Source organism: Phocoena sinus, chromosome 1, assembly GCF_008692025.1.
Source record: "Phocoena sinus isolate mPhoSin1 chromosome 1, mPhoSin1.pri, whole genome shotgun sequence".
NCBI classification, from domain to species: Eukaryota; Metazoa; Chordata; class Mammalia; order Artiodactyla; family Phocoenidae; genus Phocoena; species Phocoena sinus.
Genome location: NC_045763.1, coordinates 89,809,908 through 89,833,581, shown reverse-complemented (window position 1 = coordinate 89,833,581; position 23,674 = coordinate 89,809,908). Strand labels below are relative to the sequence as shown.

The following is a 23,674-nucleotide window of genomic DNA, read 5'->3' as shown; positions in this document are numbered from 1 at the left end:
AAGACCTACAATAACAAAGCCAGAACAATTAAGAAAATACTAATAGGAACGTACATATCGATAATTACCTTACATGTAAATGGATTAAATCCTCCAACCAAAACACATACACTGACTGAATGAATACAAAAGCAAGACCTCTACATACGCTGTCTACAAGAGACCCACTTCAGACCTAGTGACACATACAGACTGCAAGTGAGGGGATGGAAAAAGATAATCCATGCAAATGGAAATCAAAGAAAGCTGGAGTAGCAATTCTCATATCAGACAAAATAGACTTTAAAACAAAGACTATTATAAGAGACAAAGAAGGACATTACATAATGATCATGGGATCAACCCAAGAAGATATAACAATTGTAAATATTTATGCACCCAACATAGGGGCACCTTAGTACATAAAGCATATACAAACAGCCATAAAAGGGAAAATTGACAGTAACATAATCATAGTATGGGACTGTAACACCCACTTTCACCAATGGACAGATCATCCAAAATGAAAATAAATAAGGAAACACAAGCTTTAAATGATAAATCAAACAAGATGGACTTAATTGATATTTATAGGACATTCCATCCAAAAACAACAGAATACACAATCTTCTCAAGTGCCCCTGAAACATTCTCTAGGATAGATCATATCTTGGGTCACAAATCAAGCCTTGGCAAATTTAAGAAAATTAAAATCGTATCAAGTATCTTTTCCAAACACACCCTATGAGACTAGATATCAATTACAGGAAAAAATCTGTAAAAACTACAAACACATGGAGGCTAAACAATACACTACTTAATAACCAAGAGATCACTGCAGAAATCAAAGAGGAAATCAGAAAATACCTAGAAACAAATGACAATGAAAACATGATGACCCAAAACCTATAGGATGCAGCAAAAGCAGTTCTAAGAGGGAAATTTATAGCAGTACAATCCTACCTTAAGAAACAAGAAACGTCTCAAATAAACAACCTAACCTTACACCTAAAGCAAATAGAGAAAGAAGAACAAAAAAACCCCCAAAGTTAGCAGAAGGAAAGAAATCATAAAGATCAAATCAGAAATAAATGAAAAAGAAATGAAGAAAACAATAGCAAAGATCTATAAAACTAAAAGCTGGTTCTTTGAGAAGACAAACAAAATTGATAAACCATTAGCCAGACTCATAAAGAAAATAGGGAGACTCAAATCAATAGAATTAGAAATAAAAAAGGAGAAGCAACAACTGACACTGCAGAAATACAAAGGACCATGAGAGATTACTACAAGCAAGTATATGCCAATAAAATGGACAACCTGGAAGAAATGGACAAATTCTTAGAAATGCACAACCTTCTGAGATTGAACCGGGAAGAAATAGAAAATGTGAACAGACCAATCACAAGCACTGAAATTGAAACTGTGATTTAAAGTCTTCCAACAAACAAAAGCCCAGACCCAGATGGCTTCTCAGGCGAATTCTATCAAACATTTAGAGAAGAGCTAACACCTATCTTTCTCAAACTCTTCCAAAATATAGCAGAGGGAGGAACACTCCCAAACTCTTTCTACAAGGCCACCATCACCCTGGTACCAAAACCAGACACAGATGTCACAAAGAAAGAAAACTACAGGCCAATATCACTGATGAACATACATGTAAAAATCCTCAACAAAATACTAGCAAACAGAATAACCAACAGCACATTAAAAGGATCATACACCATGATCAAGTGGGGTTTATCCCAGGAATGCAAGGTTTCTTCAATATAAGCAAATCAATCAATGTGATACACCATATTAACAAATTGAAGGAGAAAAACCATATGATCATCTCAATAGATGCAGAGAAAGCTTTTGACAAAATTCAACACTCATTTATGATAAAAAGCCTCCAGAAAATGGGCATAGAGGGAACTTTCCTAAACATAATAAAGGCCATGTATGACAAACCTACAGCCAACATCATCCTCAATGGTGAGAAACTGAAACCATTTCTTCTAAGATCAGGAACAAGACAAGGTTGCCCACTCTCACCACTATTATTCAACATAGTTTTGGAAGTTTTAGCCACAGCAATCAGAGAAGAAAAGGAAATAAAAGGAATCCAAATCGGAAAAGAAGAAGTAAAGCTGTCACTGTTTGCAGATGACATAATACTATACATAGAGAATCCTAAAGATGCTACCAGAAAACTACTAGAGCTAATCAATGAATCTGGTAAAGTAGCGGGATACAAAATTAATGCACAGAAATATCTTGCATTCCTATACACTAAGGATGAAAAATCTGAAAGGGATATTAAGAAAACTCTCTCATTTACCACTACTACAAAAATAATAAAATATCTAGGAATAAACCTACCTAAGGAGACAAAAGACCTGTATGCAGAAAATTATAAGACACTGATGAAAGAAATTAAAGATGATACAAATAGATGGACAGATATACCATGTTCTTGTAGTGGAAGAATCAACGTTGTGAAAATGACTCTACTACCCAAAGCAATCTACAGATTCAGTGCAATCCCTATCAAACTACCACTGGCATTTTTCACAGAACTAAAACAAAAAATTTCACAATTTGTATGGAAGCACAAAAGACCATGAATAGCCAAAGCAATCCTGAGAACAAAAAATGGAGCTGGAGGAATCAGGCTCCCTGACTTCAGACTATACTACAAAGCTACAGTAATCAAGACAGTATGGTACTGGCACAAAAACAGAAATATAGATCAATGGAACAGGATAGAAAGCCCAGAGATAAACCCACACACATATGGTCACCTTATCTTTGATAAAGGAGGCAGGAATGTACAGTGGAGAAGGGACAGCCTCTTCAATAAGTGGTGCTGGGAACACTGGACAGGTACATGTAAAAGTAGGGAATTAGAACACTCCCTAACACCATACACAAAAATAAACAAAAAATGGATTAAAGACCTAAATGTAAGGTCAGAAACTATCAAACTCTTAGAGGAAAACATAGGCAGAACACTCTATGACATAAATCACAGCAAGATCCTTTTTGACCCACCTCCTAGAGAAATGGAAATAAAAACAAAAATAAACAAATGGGACCTAATGAAACTTCAAAGCTTTCGCACAGCAAAGGAAACCATAAACAAGACCAAAAGACAACCCTCAGAATGGGAGAAAATATTTGCAAATGAAGCAACTGACAAAGGATTAATTTCCAAAATTTACAAGCAGCTCATGCAGCTCAATAACAAAAAAACAAACAACCCAATCCAAAAATGTGCAGAAGACCTAAATAAACATTTCTCTAAAGAAGATATACAGATTGCCAACAAACACATGAAAGAATGCTCAACATCATTAATCATTAGAAAAATGCAAATCAAAACTACAATGAGATATCATCTCACACTGGTCAGAATGGCCATCATCAAAAAATCTAGAAACAATAAATGTTGGAGAGGGTGTGGAGAAAACGGAACACTCTTGCACTGTTGGTGGGAATGTAAGTTGATACAGCCACTATGGAAAACAGTATGGAGGTTCCTTAAAAAACTACAAATAGAACTACCATACTACCCAGCAATCCCACTACTGGGCATATACCCTGAGAAAACCATAATTCAAAAAGAGTCATGTACCAAAATGTTCATTGCAGCTCTATTTACAATAGCCAGAACATGGAATAAAACTAAGTGTCCATCAACAGATGAATGGATAAAGAAGATATGGCACATATATACAATGGAATATTACTCAGCCATGAAAAGAAACAAAGTTGAGTTATTTATAGTGAGGTGGATGGACCTAGAGTCTGTTATACAGAGTGAAGTAAATCAGAAAGAGAAAAAGAAATACTGTATGCTGACACATATATATGGAATCTAAGAAAAAAAAATAGGTCATGAAGAACCTAGGGGCAAGACAGGAATAAAGACACGGCCCTACTAGAGAATGGACTTGACGATATAGGGAGGGGGAAGGATAAGCTGCAACAAAGTGAGAGAGAGGCATGGACATATATACACTACCAAATGTAAAACAGATAGCTAGTGGGAAGCAGTCGCATAGCATAGGGAGATCAGCTCCGTGCTTTGTGACCACCTAGAGGGGTGGGATAGGGAGGGTGTGAGGGAGAGAGATGCAAGAGGGAAGACTATGGGGACATATGCATATGTATAACTGATTCACTTTGTTAAAAAGCAGAAACTAACACACCAGTGTAAAGCAATTATACTGCAATAAAGATGTTAAAAAAAAATGAATGCAGTTCTGTCTTACCCTGTTCATTCAAACAAATTCTCCCAAAACATAAATTAAGGAAGATTTGCTTGAAATTTTCATTAATAGGTTTATAGCTTTAATATGTTAATAAATCACACAGTTTTTTTCTCTTAAGTAAAACAAAAAGAATATACTTAAGGTGAGGAAAGAGAAAAACCTACAATCAAGATTACTCTACCCAGCAAGGATCTCATTCAGATTGGATGGAGAAGTCAAAAGCTATTCAGACAAGCAAAAGCTAAGAGAAATCAGCACCACCAAACCAGCTTTACAACAAATGCTAAAGAAACTTCTCTAGGCAGGAAACACAAGAGAAGAAAAAGACCCACAAAAACAAACCCAAAAGAATTAAGAAAATGGTGATAGGAACATACATATCGATAATAACCTTGAATGTAAATGGATTAAATGCCCCAACCAAAAGACAGAGACTGGCTGAATGGATACAAAAACAAGACACATATATATGCTGTCTACAAGAGATCCACTTCAGACCTAGGGACTCATACAGACTGAAAGTGAAGGGATAAAAAAAGATATTCCAGGCAAATGGAAATCAAAAGAAAGCTGGAGTAGCAATACTCGTATCAGACAAAATAGACTTTAAAATAAAGACTGTTACAAGAGATAAGGAGGGACACTATATAATGATCAAAGGATCAATCCAAGAAAAAGATATAACAATTATAAATGTTTATGCACCCAACATAGGAGCACCTCAATACATAAGGCAAATGCTAACACCATGAAAGGAGAAATCAACACTAACACAATAATAGTGGGGGACTTTAACACCCCACTTAAACCAATGGACAGATCATCCAGACAGAAAATAAATAAGGAAACACAAGCTTTAAATTATACAATAAACCAGGTAGATTTAATTGATATTTATAGAACATTCCACCCAAAAGTGACAGAATACACTTTCTTCTCAAGTGCACACAGAACATTATCCAGGATAGATCACATCTTGGGTCACAAATCAAGCCTCAGAAAATTTAAGAGAACTGAAATCATATCAAGCATCTTTTCTGACCACAGCGCTATGAGATTGGAAATCAACTGCAGTAAATAAACTGTAAAAACACAAATACATGGAGGCTAAACAGTGCACTACTAAATAACCAAGAGATCACTGAAGAAATCAAAGAAGAAATTTAAAAATACATAGAAACAAATGACAACAAAACAAAATGACACAAAACCTATAGGATGCAGCAAAAGCAGTTCTAAGAGAGAAGTTTATAGCAATTCAATCTCAACTCAAGAAACAAGAAAAATCTCAAATAAACAATCAAACCCTACACTTAAAACCACCAGAGAAAGAAGAACAAAGAAAACCCAAAGTCAGTGGAAGGAAAGAAATCATAAAGATCAAATCAGAAATAAATGAAAAAGAAATGAAGAAAACAATAGCAAAGATCAATAAAACTAAAAGCTGGTTCTTTTTGATAAAGAACTGATAAAGCCTTAGCCAGACTAATCAAGAAAAAAAGGGAGAGGATGCAAATCAACAAAATTAGAAATGAAAAAGGAGAAATCACAACAGACACTGCAGAAATACAAAGGATTATACGAGACTACTACAAACAACTATATGCCAATAAAATGGACAACCATGAAGAAATGGACAAATTCTTGGAAAGGTACAAGTTTCCAAGACTGAACCAGGAAGAATTAGAAAATATAAACAGACCTATCACAAATAATGAAATTGAAACCATAATTAAAAATCTTCCAACAAACAAAAGTCCAGGACCTGATGGCTTCACTGGTGAATTTTATCAAACATTTAGAGAAGAGCTAACATTGATCCTTCTCAAACGCTTCCAAAAAATTGCAGAGGGAGAAACACTCCCAAATTCTTTCTACAAAGCCACCATCACCCTGATACCAAAACCAGAAAAAGGTATCACAAAAAAAAGAAAATTATAGACCAGTATCACTGATGAACATAGATGCAAAAATCCTCAACAAAATACTAGCAAACAGAATCCAACAGCACATTAAAAAGATCACACACCATGATCAAGTGGGATTTATCCCAGGGATGCAAGGATTCTTCAATATACACAAATCAATCAATGTGACACACCATATTAACAAATTAAGGAACAAAAACCATATGATCATCTCAATAGATGCAAAAGAAGCTTTCAACAAAATTCAACACCCATTTATGATAAAAACTCTCCAGAAAATGGGCAGAGAGGGAACCTACCTCAACATAATAAAGGCCATATATGATAAACCCACAGCAAGCATCATACTCAATGGTGAAAGCATTTCCACTAAGATCAGGAACAAGGCAAGGATGTCCACTCTCGCCACTCTTATTCAACATAGTTTTGGAAGTCCTAGCCACAGCAATCAGAGAAGAAAAAGACATAAAAGGAATACAAATTGGAAAAGAAGAAGCAAAACTGTCACTGTTTGCAGATGACATGATACTATACATAGAAAAACCTAAAGATGCCACCAGGAAACTACTAGAACTAATCAATGAATTTGGTAACGTTGCAGGATAAAAAATTAATGCACAGAAATCTCTGGCATTCCTATACACCAACAACGAAAAATCAGAAAGAGAAATTAAGGAAACACTCCCATTTACCACTGCAACAAAAAGAATAAAATACCTAGGAATAAACCTGCCTAAGGAGGCAAAAGACTTGTACTCAGAAAACTACAAAACACTGATGAAAGAAATCAAAGATGACATAAACAGATGGAAAAATATACCATGTTCTTGGATTGGAAGAATCAATATTGTGAAAATGACTATATGACCCAAAGCAATCTACAAATTCAGTGCAATCCCTAGCAAACTACCAGTGGCATTCTTCACAGAATTAGAACAAAAAAGTTTACAATTCGTATGGAAACACAAAAGACCCCGAAGAGCCAAAGCAATCTTGAGAAAAAAAACCAGAGTTGGAGGAATCAGGCTCCCTGATTTCAGACTATACTACAAAGCTACAGTAATGAAGGCAGTATGGTACTGGCACAAAAACAGAAATATAGATCAATGGTACAGGATAGAATTCCCAGAGTTAAACCCATGCACATATGGGCACCTAATTTACGACAAAGGAGGTGAGAATATACAATGGAGGAAAGACATCCTCTTCAAAAAGTTGTGCTGGGAAAGCTGGACAGCTACATGTGAAAGAATGAAATTAGAACACTCCCTAACATCATACACAAAAATAAACTCCAGAAGGATTAAGGACGTAGATGTAAGGCCAGACACTATAAAACTCTTAGAGGAAAACATAGGAAAAACACTCTTCGACATAAACCACAGGAAGATCTTTTTTGACCCACCTCCTAGAATAAAGGAAATAAAAACAAAAATAAACAAATGGGACTTAATTAAACTTAAAAGCTTTTGCACAGCAAAAGAAACCATAAACAAGACAAAAAGACAACCCTCAGAATGGGAAATAATATTTGCAAATGAAACAACAAACAAAGGATTAATCTCCAAATATACAAACAGCTCATGGAGCTCATTATCAAAGAAACAAACAATCCAGTTAAAAACGGGCAGACGACCTAAACAGACATTTCACCAAGGAAGACAAGATGGCCAAGAGGTACATGAAAAAATGCTCAACATCACTAATTATTAGAGAAATGCAAACCAAAACCACAATGAGGTATCACCTCACACCAGTCAGAATGGCCATTATCAAAAAATCTAGAAACAATAACTGCTGGAAAGGGTGTGGTGAAAAGGGAACCCTCCTGCACTGTTGGTGGGAATGTAAATTGATACAACCACTATGGAAAACAGTATGGAGGTTCCTTAAAAAACTAAAAATAGAAGTACCATATGACCCAGCAATCCCACTACTCGGCATATACCCTGAGAAAACCATAATTCAAAAAGAGACATGTACCACGATGTTCACTGCAGCACTATTTACAATAGCCAGGACATGGAAGCAACCTAAGTGCCCATCGACAGATAAATGGATAAAGAAGATGTGGCATGTATATAAAATGGACTATTTCTCAGCCATAAAAAAAAACCGAAATTGAGTTATTTGCAGTGAGGTGGATGGACCTAGAATCTGTCATACAGAGTGAAGTAAGTCAGAAAGAGAGAGACAAATACCGTATGCTAACACATATATATGGAATCTAAAAAAAAAAAAAAAATGATTACGAATAACCTAGGGGCAGGACAGGAATAAAGACGCAGATGTAGAGAATGGACTTGGGGACACGGGGAAGGGGAAGGGGAAGCTAGGACAAAGTAAGAGAGCGGCATGGACATATATACAGCACCAAATGTAAAACAGATAGCTAGTGGGAAGCAGCCGCATAGCACAGGGAGATCAGCTCGGTGCTTTGTGACCACCTAGAGGGGTGGGATAGGGAGGGTAGGAGGGAGGCTCAAGAGGGTGGAGATATGGGGACATGTGTATGCATATGGCTGATTCACTTTGTTGTACAACAGAAACTAACACAGTATCGTGAAGCAATTATATTGCAATAAAAATCTATTTTAAAGTGCTAGGATTTTACATTTTAGACAATTTTTTTTAATCTACACTGGCTTCCTCCTTTCCCAAAATATTCAAACATTTGATCAAGCTGTAGGGTCTTCAGATATGGTGATTGTTGTCCACACACCAGAACTGAAGCCCAAAGATACTAACCAGTTCACTCACATCAGCATAACAAGTGAATATGGAATTCAGGACTAAAATCCCCAGAGGTCCTGTGAGTGTCCCAGAGTTCTTTCCACTCTCGGCTCATCCATTCAGTCCCTCCGTTCTACAAATACTAAGACCGGCTGAGCGTGCGGTGCTGTGACAGACGCTGGGGCCAGAAACATGAAGACAAGCAGGATGCCTGCCCTCATGAGATATACAGTACTGAGCCACTAATGCTTATTTACAAGCATTTTCTAAATCTTTCCATATCTGGCTTCTTGGAATTAAATTCAGTACTATAAACGTTTATTTGTTAAGTACCACCCATGAGCAAGGCACTGTGCTGAGTTATTTTTCCACTACTTAATCTCTTCCTATCGTATACTCTTCTTAGAAATGACAAAGTGGCTCTTTGCTTTTAATCCTTTGATTCAGCTAGTCCAATGTTTATTTGCTGTCTACAAGCTACCCAGGACAGGGCTTTGCTCAGAGGATAAGGAGGTAAGTAGAGGATATAATTTTGACCAGGATACATTATCAAAGAAGTTGTAGACGCAAGAATATTAACCAAGAAGCAAAGAAATTAGGTTTAAACTGAAATTGGGCTCTCAAAGAAAGGGACTGTGTGAGCTGTTGGTGTCTTCAAAGAATGTGTCATTGATGACAAGGACTTCAACAGACTCTAAAGAATAGGAAGGTCACGGAACATTTTCAGCAAAGGGTCCAGTGATGGAAAGCTTGGCTGGTCTGGAGAATGTGTCAGTGTGTGCTGAGTAGAAAATAAGGGCAGATGGGTGTAGAGGAGGCAGATTAAAGGGCACCTCTGATTTAAGTGGAGGAACCTGTACTTAGCAGAAGCAGGTTATCAACTGTGGGCCAAAGACACCAAAGACTGCTGAGTTATTTAGGAATCCCCAAATCCAGATGCAAAGTTCTCTGAGCACTGATTAGGGCACATCTCCTGCATATATGTGTTATTACTCCTCAAACATGTAGATGAGCCTCTGATGAACGAAATTCAACTCATTTAAAAAGTATTATGGCGGCTTCCCTGGTGGCGCAGTGGTTGAGAGTCCACCTGCCGATGCAGGGGACGCGGGTTCATGCCCCGGTCTGGGAGGATCCCACATGCCACGGAGCGGCTGGGCCCGTGAGCCATGGCCGCTGAGCCTGCGCGTCCGGAGCCTGTGCTCCACAACGGGAGAGGCCACAACAGTGAGAGGCCCCGCGTACCGCAAAAAAAAAAAAAAAAAGTATTATGAAATTCATGATATTATCAACAACTAATAAACATACAATTGGTATCATGCAAAAATCTGATTTTGCCTTTAATCAATGTAAAGGGCAAAATAAAGCTGTCATGTATTTGGGGGTCAAAGAATGTGACATGATAAAAGCAGGTGGATGAGGCAGCAGCATACTTCTGGATTGGAAAGGACAGAGAGGGAGCCAGAAAGGGGAGCTGGAAGGCTGGGGCAGGAGCAAGGCTGGCTGACAGGCATGGACGGGGGAGACAGTGGTAACAACGAAGAGCTGAATTAGAAAGACATTTTGATTGGGTCACAGGGAAAGCTAAAGGCAATGGATATTTCTAGCCTGGAAAATTGGTACAATGTCATCCATGAAAACATTTAGTTAGAAAAGGACATAGGAAAGTGTTGGTGTCTTCGTTTTTTATATGTTTCGGAATCTCCCCCTCCCTCAAAAGGAGGGGGCCTTTTGTCAGCTTTTTCTAGTCAAATAATAAAGAGAATCTTCTCTAATTTCCTCAGTACTTGGAAATACACAATTTTTCAGCAAATCTAAGATACCATGTCATCTAACGGTGTAACATACACCATTATTTAACTTCCACTAAGAAAAAATTAAACTATGGTATGCGATCAATTTTAAGATCCATCCTAATTTCATAAATGTGAAAATTTTAAAAACGCATGTCTCTAAGTCAGTGTTTCTCAATCTTCTCTTCATTATTGTCCTCCCCTCCAAACAAGAGCCTCTCCAGGCATTTTTTCCCTAACTGTACCCCATGAAATTTTACTGTCACAGACAGACCACATATTTCTTTATGTGCCGTGTATAAATCTACACTGTATACAGAAAAAGAAAATGTTTTTTTACCACCCCAAAACAATTTTTCCCCCTTGAGGGCAGTATCACCTGAGGTTGAGAATACATATCAAAAATGTAAATGAAATTACAATCAAGCTCATGTTTATGGATGCCTGGCATTCCCTTCCCATTCACTCTTCCTTTTTAAAAATTATATTTACACTATTCTATTAGATGAGGGGTGTGTGTGTGTGTCCTGTTTTCATCTGAAGTACATTTTACCCCAGATAAAACATCGACATTCTTTAGAAAAAAGTGAAGCTTAATCATGGTCTCAGTAGGACTCTCTTCCTTTAATATGAGTTATTTGCCTTCATGTTTGTGCCCAGAGCAAATATTTTCTGTTTCTGCAGAGTTGTTAAGTCCTCAGACATCTGACAAGACTACAGGCAATCATGTTGATACAACACAGCTGGACAGCCTGAAGCAGGAAGCCCAGTTGGTTTCCAGTGTCCTCCTTCAAGTCACCAATTTGGGTCTCTATCTGGGAAGAAAATGGCCTTCCCTACGGAGACAACACTGTCTCTCCCTGAACCCCTCCCTGTGCAGGAGGCTGCCCGTTCCCTTGGTTGCGTTCCTCATCACACACACTCACCACCAAGGAAAAAAGGTGGTGCAGAAATTTTTCAACTTTCTCTAAAACTAAAGTTGCTTCCCCCTTTTAAAAAGAGTCTATAATTTAGATCTATAAAAAGAACCTACTTAGCACTCAATAGTTAGGAGCGCTTACCACAGTTCAACAGAATAGGAACAGTTCACTAAGTTTCTATAAAAACTTTAACAAATTTTTTAAAGCATTCATAATTAAAGGGCTCCCTGGCACAGCAAGAGAAGACTTTGAAACGTCTTCTATTTATACCAAGTTAAGCACTGATTGCCTTACAGTTCCAGGCGTTTTCTGAAACTCCCATAGAACATCAAAAATCACATACTGGAACATCACAGTGTTGCTGTTGTTTAATGATTATTTGTGCTAGAGAGTTTCACGAAATCATAGCCATCCCTTTTATCAACCAGGAGGCAAACTGCAGATATTGAATCATTGTAAGATTTCACACATTCCCAGAAAATTAGTTTCCAGTTTGTCTTTATTTTTAGTACTTTACGTTGAGGCATGGAATAGTCATTTTCTTCAGCAGCTACCAAAGTTCATTTGACATTGGATAAGGGTCTCTTTCCCTCCTCCTTATAGTTCAATTAAAATGCTCAGTGCTGCTTTAATTACCAGGAAACTAAGCTGACTTAATTAGGGCAGATGTCAAAATAATTAACAGGCCTATAGTAGCTAACCACACTATTTAAAACAATACAGCTGTAATTAAATCAAAAGTGTAATCCTTATGAAAGAATCCTACATGTGTGTACAAGTGGAAGCAAATGAAATAACACTCTCAAAAAGATGTCACCACCTGTAATTGTGACCTTCCTATAAAAGAACTGACTTCGATGCTAAAGGTTCTGATATATTTTATATTTTAATATAAAAACCTCTGCAACATAAAATATATACATTTCTTAAAATATTCTTTACAAGGTCAACATTCACAGGTCAAGGATATAATAAACAGAATACCTGTAACAAGAATGTTTAACACCAGAGCGGTTCATTTTCCCAATGTTTGTCAGGTGAGGAATAATATCAAGAGAGATGCTGAGTTTCAGGGAAAGCTTTGCATTTCTCCTCCCCTGAATTTGTCAATCCAAGACAATGACAGGCAGAGAAACTATATGCCTTGGTAACCATAAAACTAATTGATTAGGAAATAAGGCCAAATTAATCCCAGGAAAAATACTGATTTTTATGACACAAAAATAAGCTTTGAAACAGAACATATGAATAGCTCCTACTAAACGTTAGCAGCTGCCATATTCCCATTAGCTTTCAAGTTCCACTTATAGCTGAAATACAATGGTCTCTTGGTATGCGCGAGGGATTGGTTCCAGGACCCCAGCGTATTCCAAAATCTGGGGATACTCAAGTCCTTTATAGTCACTTTGGCGGATGCGGAAACCCCGGATACCACGGAGGGCCGACTGCGTGTGAAATGCAGGCTTTTCCTTGGGTCTGGGCAATCTTTAACAAAATGGGATGGAGAGGCAAAGCCAGGGGGCATATGGATCACTCGGGGGCAAGGCAGACACCGCCAACCCCACAGTGACCTGGGCAGAACGGAAAGCAGCAGTCCTTGCTAACAGACCCACGCCCCCCGCACCCCCGAGACAGGAAGTCCAGCAAGTCGGGGGCCCCGTCCTGCTGAGAAACGCGGAGGGGCGGGAGGGGGCTCTGTCAACGTGGACGAAGCTTGACTGAGGAGCCCTCCGCTGAACCAGGGGCCACGTGCAGCTCGTTTCCCTCGCCGGGGCTCCCGCAAAATGCCGCTTCCAGTTACCGCTCACATGTTCAGCAAAGTACCTCCACCTACTCAAATCTTAAACATAGAAACAAGGGCCTACAAAATGGTATTTTAATTTCTGTTAGAACCAAAGCCACCTCGTCTGAGTAAGTCAGTTACAGCAGCACTAGGCACATGAAAAGAACAGTACAATCCCCAACACCTACCAGACAATTAGCATAAAACGCGACAGAAACCGGTTCTCAGACTCAACACCGGAGAACAGCACCACCCAGTGGCGGTATGAAAAGCTGCATGTGAGGAACTACAGGCTCCATCCCTGGTAGCCAAAGTGATTTCTCCTCACTGAAAAGAAAGACCCCCGTAAAATACCTTCCACCGTGCTGGAAAATCTACCATGCGAGCCTCCTCAGAGTCTATAACAACTAGGCTTAGAACAAATGGTATTTCATATTTTCTGAGTAGCTGACGCAAGGTTGCCAGGTAAAATACAGAATGTATGTTTGGTGCACTATTTGAGACATGCTAAAAAAGTACTCACTGTTTATCTAAAATTCAAATTTAACTGGGCATCTTGTATTTTTATTTGCTAAATCTGGCGACTCCTGTTCCAAAGTACCCACTCCTGGAGACCACAGATGCACTTACATAAGTCCTTCAATCTTTCAAAGAGGCAGTAACAGACCTGTGGCAAGGAAGCTAGCAATGAGCCGGGTATGCTGCCGCCCCTAGGGTTAGGGTCAGGGTTAGGGTTAGGTATGCTGCCGCCCCCTTGCAATGGGCAAGTAAGACACTCTGTTCCACGATGCAAAAGGCTAATAGGGGAGAGGAAGAGGGGGGTGCGAAGTGAGGCTCCAGATGCTGGGTCACGAAATGGGAGCATTAAACATCAGATGGGTGGAGGAGGATGGAAAAAGGATGGGCAATTATGGAAGAGAAGGAGAAAGGGGAACAAACAACCCTTGCCTACTGACAACTGTGCCAGCCTACCGACGGTGCTGCTGCGATTTCCCCTCCTCATGGCACCTGGTGTCAGCGATTGTGAATTGGGGAAGGTAAGGCCAGAACAACTGCCTTGTCCAGAAAGCCGCACACCACCGACTGTCCACATCCAAGCGATCCTTTCTTTAGGAAGGGGTCATTTAAATGGGTTTGTGTTCCAGTTTTCTCAAACTAAAAACAACTCATCTGTTTCCTAAGCCGCTAACTGGCTTTGTTTCACGTTTTGCTGTCTTTTGGCTCACCCCCTCTCAGAAACCCAGTGCCCACCGAGGCCTCCTCGCTCGCACCTTTGCAGTGAACTGCGATCGCCCCGTCCGTGTTCTCGCAGATAGTCAGGAACCTTCGCACGATGTTGTCGCTGGGTGTGCTGCCATCGATGAAGAAGAGGTCATAGTGCTCGAAGCCAGCATCAGTGAAGCGCTTCGCCTCGTAAATCTTTTTGTTCAGCCTCACGATTGCAGTCACGTTATGCTTTTTGAAATAAGGAAAGTAGGCTTCGGGGGCATGAAGAGGATAACCTAAAGGAAAGCAGGGGCTGTAAGCAAAAGGCACGCATTTCGTCTTACGTAACCCAGGTACACGAAAACCCTTGACAATAAAGATGATCAATCTCAACAGAGCTTAGGAGGAAAGAACATTTCAGGAGAGAGTAAGGTCGAAGCAACGTTCCTAAAAGCAGCAGTCTGAAAAACTGAGAAAAACACCATAGGAGGGGGGAAAAAAAAAACCTCTTCTGAGTATTGGAAATAGTTCGTGAACGTTCAAAACCTCAAGCTTTAGGCTTCAAATCCTGGGAGCGCACTCCTCCCAAGCCAAAACAAAGGCATTCCTGAGGCCCTCAGATGTGTACAGTAGGCCTGGAAGGACTCTGTCCTTTTTACTCCTCTTGACAAATACTTTTGAACCGCAGCCTTTTTGCCAGGTGTACAGTTTTAATCTACAATGCAGTCCCCCACAAGAGAGACTGATTATTAAGCACCTACCATGTACAAGTCACAATTGCATAAATTTCTTTTAATTCTCGAAACAGCCTATTAAGATAAAAATAGTAAACCCCATGTAACAGTTAAGAAACTAAAGAGGGCTTCCCTGGTGGCGCAGTGGTTGAGAGTCCGCCTGCCGATGCAAGGGACACGGGTTCGTGCCCCGGTCCGGGAAGATCCCACATGCCGCGGAGCAGCTGGGCCCGTGAGCCATGGCCGCTGAGCCTGCGCGTCTGGAGCCTGCGCTCCGCAACGGGAGAGGCCACAAGAGTGAGAGGCCCGCATACCGCAAAAAAAAAAAAAAGAAACTAGAGGTTAAGCGGTCATTTTTGTAGACATTTTCTTTTTTGAGAAGAACAAGTGGTCGGGCTCTAACCCCTGTTCTACTGTGAGTGGGTCCAGCATCACGTGGAGCTGCAGTCAGCTGGGTTACAGACACATGACCTCGACTTGGCCAATCAATCAAGGTGACCACTGGGGGCTTTGACCACTGCAAGCCTCGCCTAGTGGCCCCAGGGTTTAAAAGGACGAATTTCTCAGTCCGTTGATTACCACATCTGTAAGCCATTCAGGGCACACCAGGTGAGGGGATCTCGCTCAGAACTCGTTCGTGATGGTGGGCTCCGAGTGGTGCGGGCAGCAGCAGCCAGCAAAGTGAACCAGCAGCTTCTGCACTGTGGCTGTACTTCCTGCTGCCTCACATCTTGCATAGCCTTGTCATTTCCTATTTCCTCTCAGTTGCAAGCCAACTCATATGCCGGGGCTAGGGTGTACATACAACATTTCCCAAGCTACCTTTCCCACTGGGCTCCTGTCCATCTGAAAAGTGGGAGTCACTAAAGCACTGCCGGAGCAACTGGAGGCCAGAGGAGGGAGAAGGGATATCTTCTGTTTTCCTGCCGGCATGGCTTCAGCAGCAGAAGAGAGGAACTCCCAGCTTAGTTTGGCACTCCCGGCACCAGCCTGCAGCCCAGCCTCAGGGTCCCCACTCCTCAGGCTCCAAATGCAAGCACCAGCCCTTCGGAGCTCCCAGCACCTGCCAAGGTCCCAGGTCCTGCTAACCCCACGTTTTCCTTTCTGCCCCTCGTTGCCTTAAAGGCAATAGCTATTTCTTCCTTAATATGCTGTTTTTTTCAGAGTTGCCCTTTTACTTTTTAGGCTTCTTTCTAACAAATTCCTTCTATTGCATTCCCTCTGTTTGAAATAAAGTGGTTTCCATTCCTGCCTGGATCCTGCTGATACATGACCTCCCTTAGACCCTGTTCATTTTCTAAGCCTCATTTTCCAGCCTTCGCTTGGAGACTGTGAGCTCCCCAGCATAATTCCAATATCTGCTGCGTGCAACCAAGAGCCCTCACTGGCAGCCTTGGCCAAGGTCACACAAGGGGCGAAGGCAGCATTGGCAGGCAGGCCTAACTAATCCGCAGCCCACATACACGATTTTCACAAGCCAGGCTGCTTTTGAGCAAACAGGTAAGACAGAGCTTACTTACAATCTTCTGTGTAGAAACAGTGACTTATACACATTTAGAGAAAACAGATCCTTTCCACTTGGAAAAAAATCAAATCTGTTTTCCTAGTTGGTTTGTTTGCTCAAATCATTTTCCAGCCTAAAGGGAAAAAGAACTGTGGTTGGCATAAGGAAACAAGAGCTTTTCTATCATGTAAGGAATGAGAAGGAGAGGGCTTAGGAACACATGGGATGGGACATGGTGTGACAGTCTGACAGGCACTTCTAACCCTGGGTTCCTAGTGATCACTGGCACCTCTATGATGGCACCTGTCAGGAAGCACGCTCATGGTTCTTTTGGTGTCTGTCCCTTCCCTCCTCCACCAAGGCTGTAAGAACTTCTCTTTACATATATGATTTCCCATCATGAGTAAATGGCATTACAGATAATATACCTAAATCTACTATCAAGAGAAACTGCTTATATCTTTTGAGAAAAGAACACTGAACAGTTATCCAAATATGGTAATAGGGCACTGAAATAATAACAGTAATGGTAATCATAGCACCTAACATTTATTGAGCGCTTACTATGTGCCAGGCACTAAGCTAAGTGTTTCATGTACATCATCTCATTAAACCTTACAATTATCAGTCACTGATGCCTGGGAAAGTGAACGGGCCCAGCCAGGCACACACTGCTGGGAAGAGACAGAGGCAGCATTTGAACCCTGACAGTCAGATTCTAGGGCCAGTGCTGGGGATGATTTAAGGTAAAATCCAACTCAATTCTATTTGTTAGATCTCCAAAACAGGGACATTAGGGGCTGCACTTCCTGGATTTGTGAGGACGTTTCTTAAAAATCCTCAAAAGCGTTTCAAATGAGTTATAACCAACAATGACAATATCTTCTGACCTCTGAACAACTGTTTTCGATGCATTTGGTTGCTTCTGATGGAGGACTGGTTTTAGCAATGTGCACGGAGCTGACCGAGCTTTCATCCGACCCTTACTCCATCTGGCCACTAGATGGTGCCCTGGCATCAGTAAAGCACAGGCAGAGCCCTGGCGCTGACCAATTTCAAAGCAAAGAGAGATTGTAAAATTCATCTCTTCCCAGACCCTCATTTAAAGGAAACAGAAGAACAGCAGAGTCAAATGATTAGTCCACCCATTCATTAAAAGTAAAAACTGCAAAATAGGCAGGCAAATGTGGAAAGCAATAAAATATGTTTATCAGGTTCATTAATGATAAAAATGTAATCAGAATATCTGCTACCTAATAAGCACCTACTAATGTGCCCGACACTGTGCAAGGCACTCACTTCCTATAATATCCCTAATCTTCACCAAATGCCTGCAGTGTGCATCCTGTTTCCCCGTTTGATGATGAGAGAAGCTGAGGAACTCACGAAGTTCACACAGCCAGTTAGGGGCAGAGCCAGACTTCAAGCAGCCCAGGCTCTTCACACCTAGCTTCTCTCATTAAATGAGCAGGCTGATGCTTCAAACTGTTTGGATTCCCTGTCTCGAGCCGTCTTTCCCTGTTCTTTCTTTCCTTTCTCTTTCTTTCTTTCTGAAGTAGAGATGAGGACATTGCCACCTAAGAGTTTGAGGGTTTTTGGGGAAAATCTGAAATCCAATTTGTTCTACTGCTGTATTATTCATTTATCAAGTCACACTTGTTTAATCAAAAAAGGGTTAGGGCTCCTCTTGTCCCCCCCTGTCAAAACAATGTGAACAAAGATGGCTGAAAGGAACTCCTAGTTGGTCTCTGCTGACAACACACACTTAAGACTGCTATAATGCATTCTGCCAGACCCCAAGATTTTAGTGCTTCCTTTTGCTACATCCTAGCAACAGCTATTTCAGTGCTAACTCCTTAAAAAATCTACCTTTTTCTACTAACAGACCCCTAAAATGACTTTCAGCCACCTCAGAAAATACAAGGGTTTCTCAACTAAAAAAAAAAAAAAATTTCTTAAGTTCAAAAAGAATTTACAGAGTTAAACCACTTTACAAAAAAAAATGACACTTCTAGTGAATATCAGATCTTAAAATGGGGATTCCAGTAAAATATCAATATTTTACCAACAACAGCCTTAAATGAAATTATTCTAGACATAAAAACTGGCAAGTATTAGGTAAGCAGCACTTTCACACCTTTTTTTCTCAATGTGAGAGGGCACAGTATATGCATAGAAGAAAAAGATACAGAGAGAACGATATCTCAACAGTGGTTATTTCTAGATTATATAATTACAGGTGACTTTTTATCTAGATTACTTAAAGTTCTGTAGTGAACATGTTCTTTCTCTGTAGTAAAATTAAAAAGGACACAGAATTTGGAATCAAAGAGACCTGTGTTTGAATCCACACACTGCCACTTTCTGGCTATGTCAACCTGGGCAAGTTAGGTTACCAAGTCTCCATCTTCTCTTCCACAAAATAACTACCACCTGTTCCAAGGGGTGTTTCTGCTTATTAAATAGATGAGGTGTGCAAAAAGGCTTATTAGCACCACTCCCAGCATATAAGCAAATGGTGGATAATTATTTCCCTATATTGTAATATAGGACCAAAAATAATTTTTTTAAGACTTTTGACAAGTAACAATTGACACACAAAATACGCCCTTTTATCTTGTGATTCTACTTCCAAGAATTTAGAAAAGAAACCAGGGCTGCAAAAAAGATGTATGGACATGTATACCAACCACTGTAGTTTTTAAAAAGTGAAAAACTGAACAACTTAGAGCTCATTCAAAAATTAAGTGATTGATTAGTAAAATTATGGCATAGTCATTGAATGCAGTCATGGAAAATTATAACGAAGATCTACATTTATTGCCATGGATAGGAGTATGTGATATATTAAGTGAAAAAAAAAGCTGCTATAAGACAGTAATCATGTTATGACTCCATGCTAGTTAAAAAAAAAGGAATATTTTTGTAAGTCTGTGTGTGTGTGTATATATATTCTTTAAGAGAGAAAAAATATGTGCAAATAAAAAATACAGAGAAGCAGATGGAAAGAAAATTAAAATCCCCAAGAATCCCACCACCGACTAGTAAACCTAGAAAACATGGGTAGAATTATAGGTCACTTTAATGCTGTTTTTATGAGTTCATCTGCATTTTCTTTTAAAAAAAAATCATACATTATCTCTATAAAAATATTTTAAATGGGTTTTTTTAATTACACCTCTCATCTTCTCTTTAAGAAAATTTCATTTAAAAAGTGAATCCTGGGCTTCCCTGGTGGCGCAGTGGTTGAGAGTCTGCCTACCAATGCAGGGGACACGGGTTCAAGCCCTGGTCTGGGAAGATCCCACGTGCCACGGAGCAGCTGGGCCCGTGAGCTACAAATACTGAGCTCTGCGCGTCTGGAGCCTGTGCTCCGCAGCAAGAGAGGCCGCGACAGTGAGAGGCCCGCGCACCGCGATGAAGAGTGGCTCCTGCTTGCCACAACTAGAGAAAGCCCTTGCACAGAAACGAAGACCCAACACAGCCAAAAATAAATAAATGAATAAATAAATTTATAAAAAAAAAAAGTGAATCCTATATGGCAAATTTGTTTCACCAAATGAACACCCAACAACAAAGCCACTACTGAAACCATACACCTACTAAGGTTTTCTGGGTCTGAGTCAGATCATTTTGCACAGAAGGCTAAAGGGAGGTTTAATCAATCCTGTCTTGAAAGACCAATGGTGGAAAGCAGTTTCCTCAGGCACTTAACAAGTTATTCCTAACAAGCCAACATAATAGGTTATTCAGTCAATGTCTGTAGCGAACCGGATTCATGAGCAAATGTGTAAATGAGAAGATCTAATTATGGTTTCAGTACAGAGACATCCTATTTGTTAGGGTAACTCTGTAGACCTGGATTACCCATCCCCAGAGCGGATGATTCAATCCCCATGATTTAAGCAGAGTTCCCTGTGAGATATGTCATAGGTATAAAGTGATAAGCACATGTGTGGAAACTCAAAAAAAATTATCAAATCTAAATGCATGAACAACCATATACAATGACACTAGATTTTAGAATACTTATGATGATGATGGTTATGAAAGAAGAATAAACTTATAAATCTAGACTAAGGGTTTCAAATTATGTTCCTCCAAGGACTAGTGTTCCAGCTCTAAGACTAGAGAGGGAGGAAAAAAGGAGCTATTATGTTCATGGGTGATATTTTTTTAATTTTATGTACTTCTCCCATCAACTATTCTTAAACCTTTGGTACCTATCATTACTTGTCTTCTGGGAATCTGAGGTTAAAAAAAAATAATTAAGTAAAAAATATATGTTAATGGGAAAACACACATAGCCTATCATGTTTCATTCAAGAGGCTTATTTTTTTGTCATGCTTTTTTTTCCTGAATATGTATGCCCCTGGCTCTACATATACTGCAAGTAAGTAATTAAATTATTGTCAGCTAGAATATTGTTCCTAGTTGCCATGATGGAACTAAACAGATCAGTGTAGTGGCAATGCTTAGGAGCCCCGCTCTTGGCTGGAGTGTCACCAGTTCTGCATATTACTTTGTGAACTTGGGCAAATTTCCTACTCATATGCCTCGGTTTCCTCCTCTGTGAAACAGAGGTAATAGTTCCTACACCTCATAGAGTTGTGTGTGCACTAAATGAGATGATGCTGTGATTAGCTAGTAACTAGCACTTAATAAATGACACCTATTGTCACCATCATCGTCATTATTCAACATGGTGTTACCAAAGAATACCTTGAGGTATAGCACGCCACCACCACCAAATAAATCTGAGAACCACTGATAGAATTCAGCAATCTGCTTACTGTTTTGACCAGTTGGTTTCTCAGATTCTTCTTTAATAATTGGGTCAAGGTAAAGTGAACACCCTATTTATGGAAACCTAAAAATGTGATAGTCTTAAAACAGTGATTATAGTTCCACTTACTAAACTCTAATATTTAACACACTAATTACTGTTCAATTAGTAATTTAACAATTGAAATACTGTTCAATTTTTTTAATTAATAAATATTCTTTGGAGAATATTACCAATAGAAAGGATTATCTGAGGATATTAAGAACTCAAAGAAGATGAATTGAAATAAATTTTTGGAGGGTAAAGTAAATAAAAACCTACCATTTTCAATTTTGCTTTTTGGATGTGGTCCACTAAATGCTAAAAATTTTCCTGGAACAATCCAGTTGAAGTCACCATTTTCAACTCGCTGGGAGAATTTTGTGAGAAAAGAGAAGAAAAATATTTTATAATTCTTATACAATTTAGGAAACCCTTACAAATATAACCGTTTTTCACTCTATTAGTACTAGACTAGTTGGACATACATGAAGACAAAATAATATAGCTTAAAATAAAAACATGCATCTGATTCTCAAAATGGTTATGAATTCAATCCACTTCGAAAAATTTTTATCTAGACCATAAGAAAAGTTTAGAAAACTTTACTTAAAGTGGAGGTGCTTTGCTGAAAATAATTTTGTCTCTTGGCCACTCTGCAATGGAATGAAATGAAAACAAACATTGCTTGCCCCAGCAAGAAATAATGGGAAATAAGAGAAGACAGAAAATATAAGCACTTTTCATGAACATGGTAAACATACTTTAAACAATGAAAAAATCTATAAATATCAGGGTCATGATGAACACACCTCCATTTTTTGTTTGTTTTTACAGGTTTCTATCTGTTGTCGGTGCTGATTTTTAGACGGGGAAACAGAAGACAGGAGTGAGGAACAGAGGCTCATCAAACCCTCAGGGTGTACCACAAACTGGAGACTGCCACAGTCTCCTGCAGGAGCTGCAAACCAAACAGCTACAAGGGTCAGGCAAGAGACATAAATAAAGGCAAATGCTCCTCAGCTCTGGCCAACTGACCACAGGAAAACTTGACTGAACATAGCTGATCTTCCAATTGGATGTTCATGTAAAATCTCTCTATATTTGAAATGTTGACTGTTTTAAATTGTTTTTTAATACTAAGAACGCAAATAAAACACATCTGTGGGCTGACTTTGATCACCAGCTGTCAGCCTCTGGTCCACACACTCCAGGATCCTCAGAAAAGGCCTGAAGACCAGGCAAGGGGCCAAGCATCCTTCCACTGCTCCATTACCTCCTTCATTTCCTTCCCTTCCTGGTGTGCCTCTGAACCCAGGGAACACTGGAGCAGGGCTGAGGGGACCCAAACTTTGCGGGCTATTGGGACACAGCTGTGCAATGCATCACAAAATATATGTATCTCTTCTTCCCCTAAGCATTCTTTCACCCACCCCCAACACCAGTCCTACTCCCATCCTCCACCACCAGGCACAGCTTTTAGTCTCCAAGTCTCCACCCTCTACAGCACTGCATAGATACCTCCCCAGGCAGGGAAGGAAGGCAGTTCTCTTTGCTGGGCCAAGGTTATCCATAGAAAAGGCTCTCTGCTCCACTACATGGCACAGACTTCAATGGTAGGAATCTGTGTCAATACAGAGTCTGCACTCTGCTGTAAGAGCTCATAAGTATTTGTTAAAATAAATTGGAGTAATCCTACCAAGGAAATCTGGAGCCTCTACTTTAATTACTTATACTACCCATTAGATTTGATTTCCACAAAAATCATAACTTGGCTGTATAATTTTCATGTTTAAAATGCAGATGTTTCTTCCCAGTTATAAAAAGTTACAAATGAAACTTTACATGACACCTTGTAAATGTCTGAATTGCATTAATCTAATCATAATAAACATAAAATCTCCATAATGCCCTAAATAAAATCTTAGAGATGCCGAGTGTTATGATTACACATGCCAAATTAAATCTCAAGCATAGCTATCTATTTAGAACAATTTGGATAAAGA

General features: G+C 39.6%; 1 protein-coding gene across 5 annotated transcripts in view; it reads right to left on the bottom strand.

Annotated features, from left to right (window-relative positions):
- The window catches only part of CDC14A (cell division cycle 14A), a 188,460-nt gene that overhangs the window by 59,812 nt on the left and 104,974 nt on the right, over positions 1-23,674 (bottom strand). For 4 of the 5 annotated variants that reach the window (XM_032636902.1, XM_032636894.1, XM_032636911.1 and 1 more), the window contains 2 exons: positions 21,951-22,038; positions 14,670-14,900 (listed from right to left, as the gene is read on the bottom strand). The exons of the other annotated variant lie outside the window; for it this stretch is intronic. In XM_032636902.1, the coding sequence (XP_032492793.1) occupies positions 14,670-14,900; positions 21,951-22,038 (319 nt within the window). The remainder of the gene's footprint in view (positions 1-14,669; positions 14,901-21,950; positions 22,039-23,674) is intronic. 5 annotated transcript variants of the gene reach the window in all.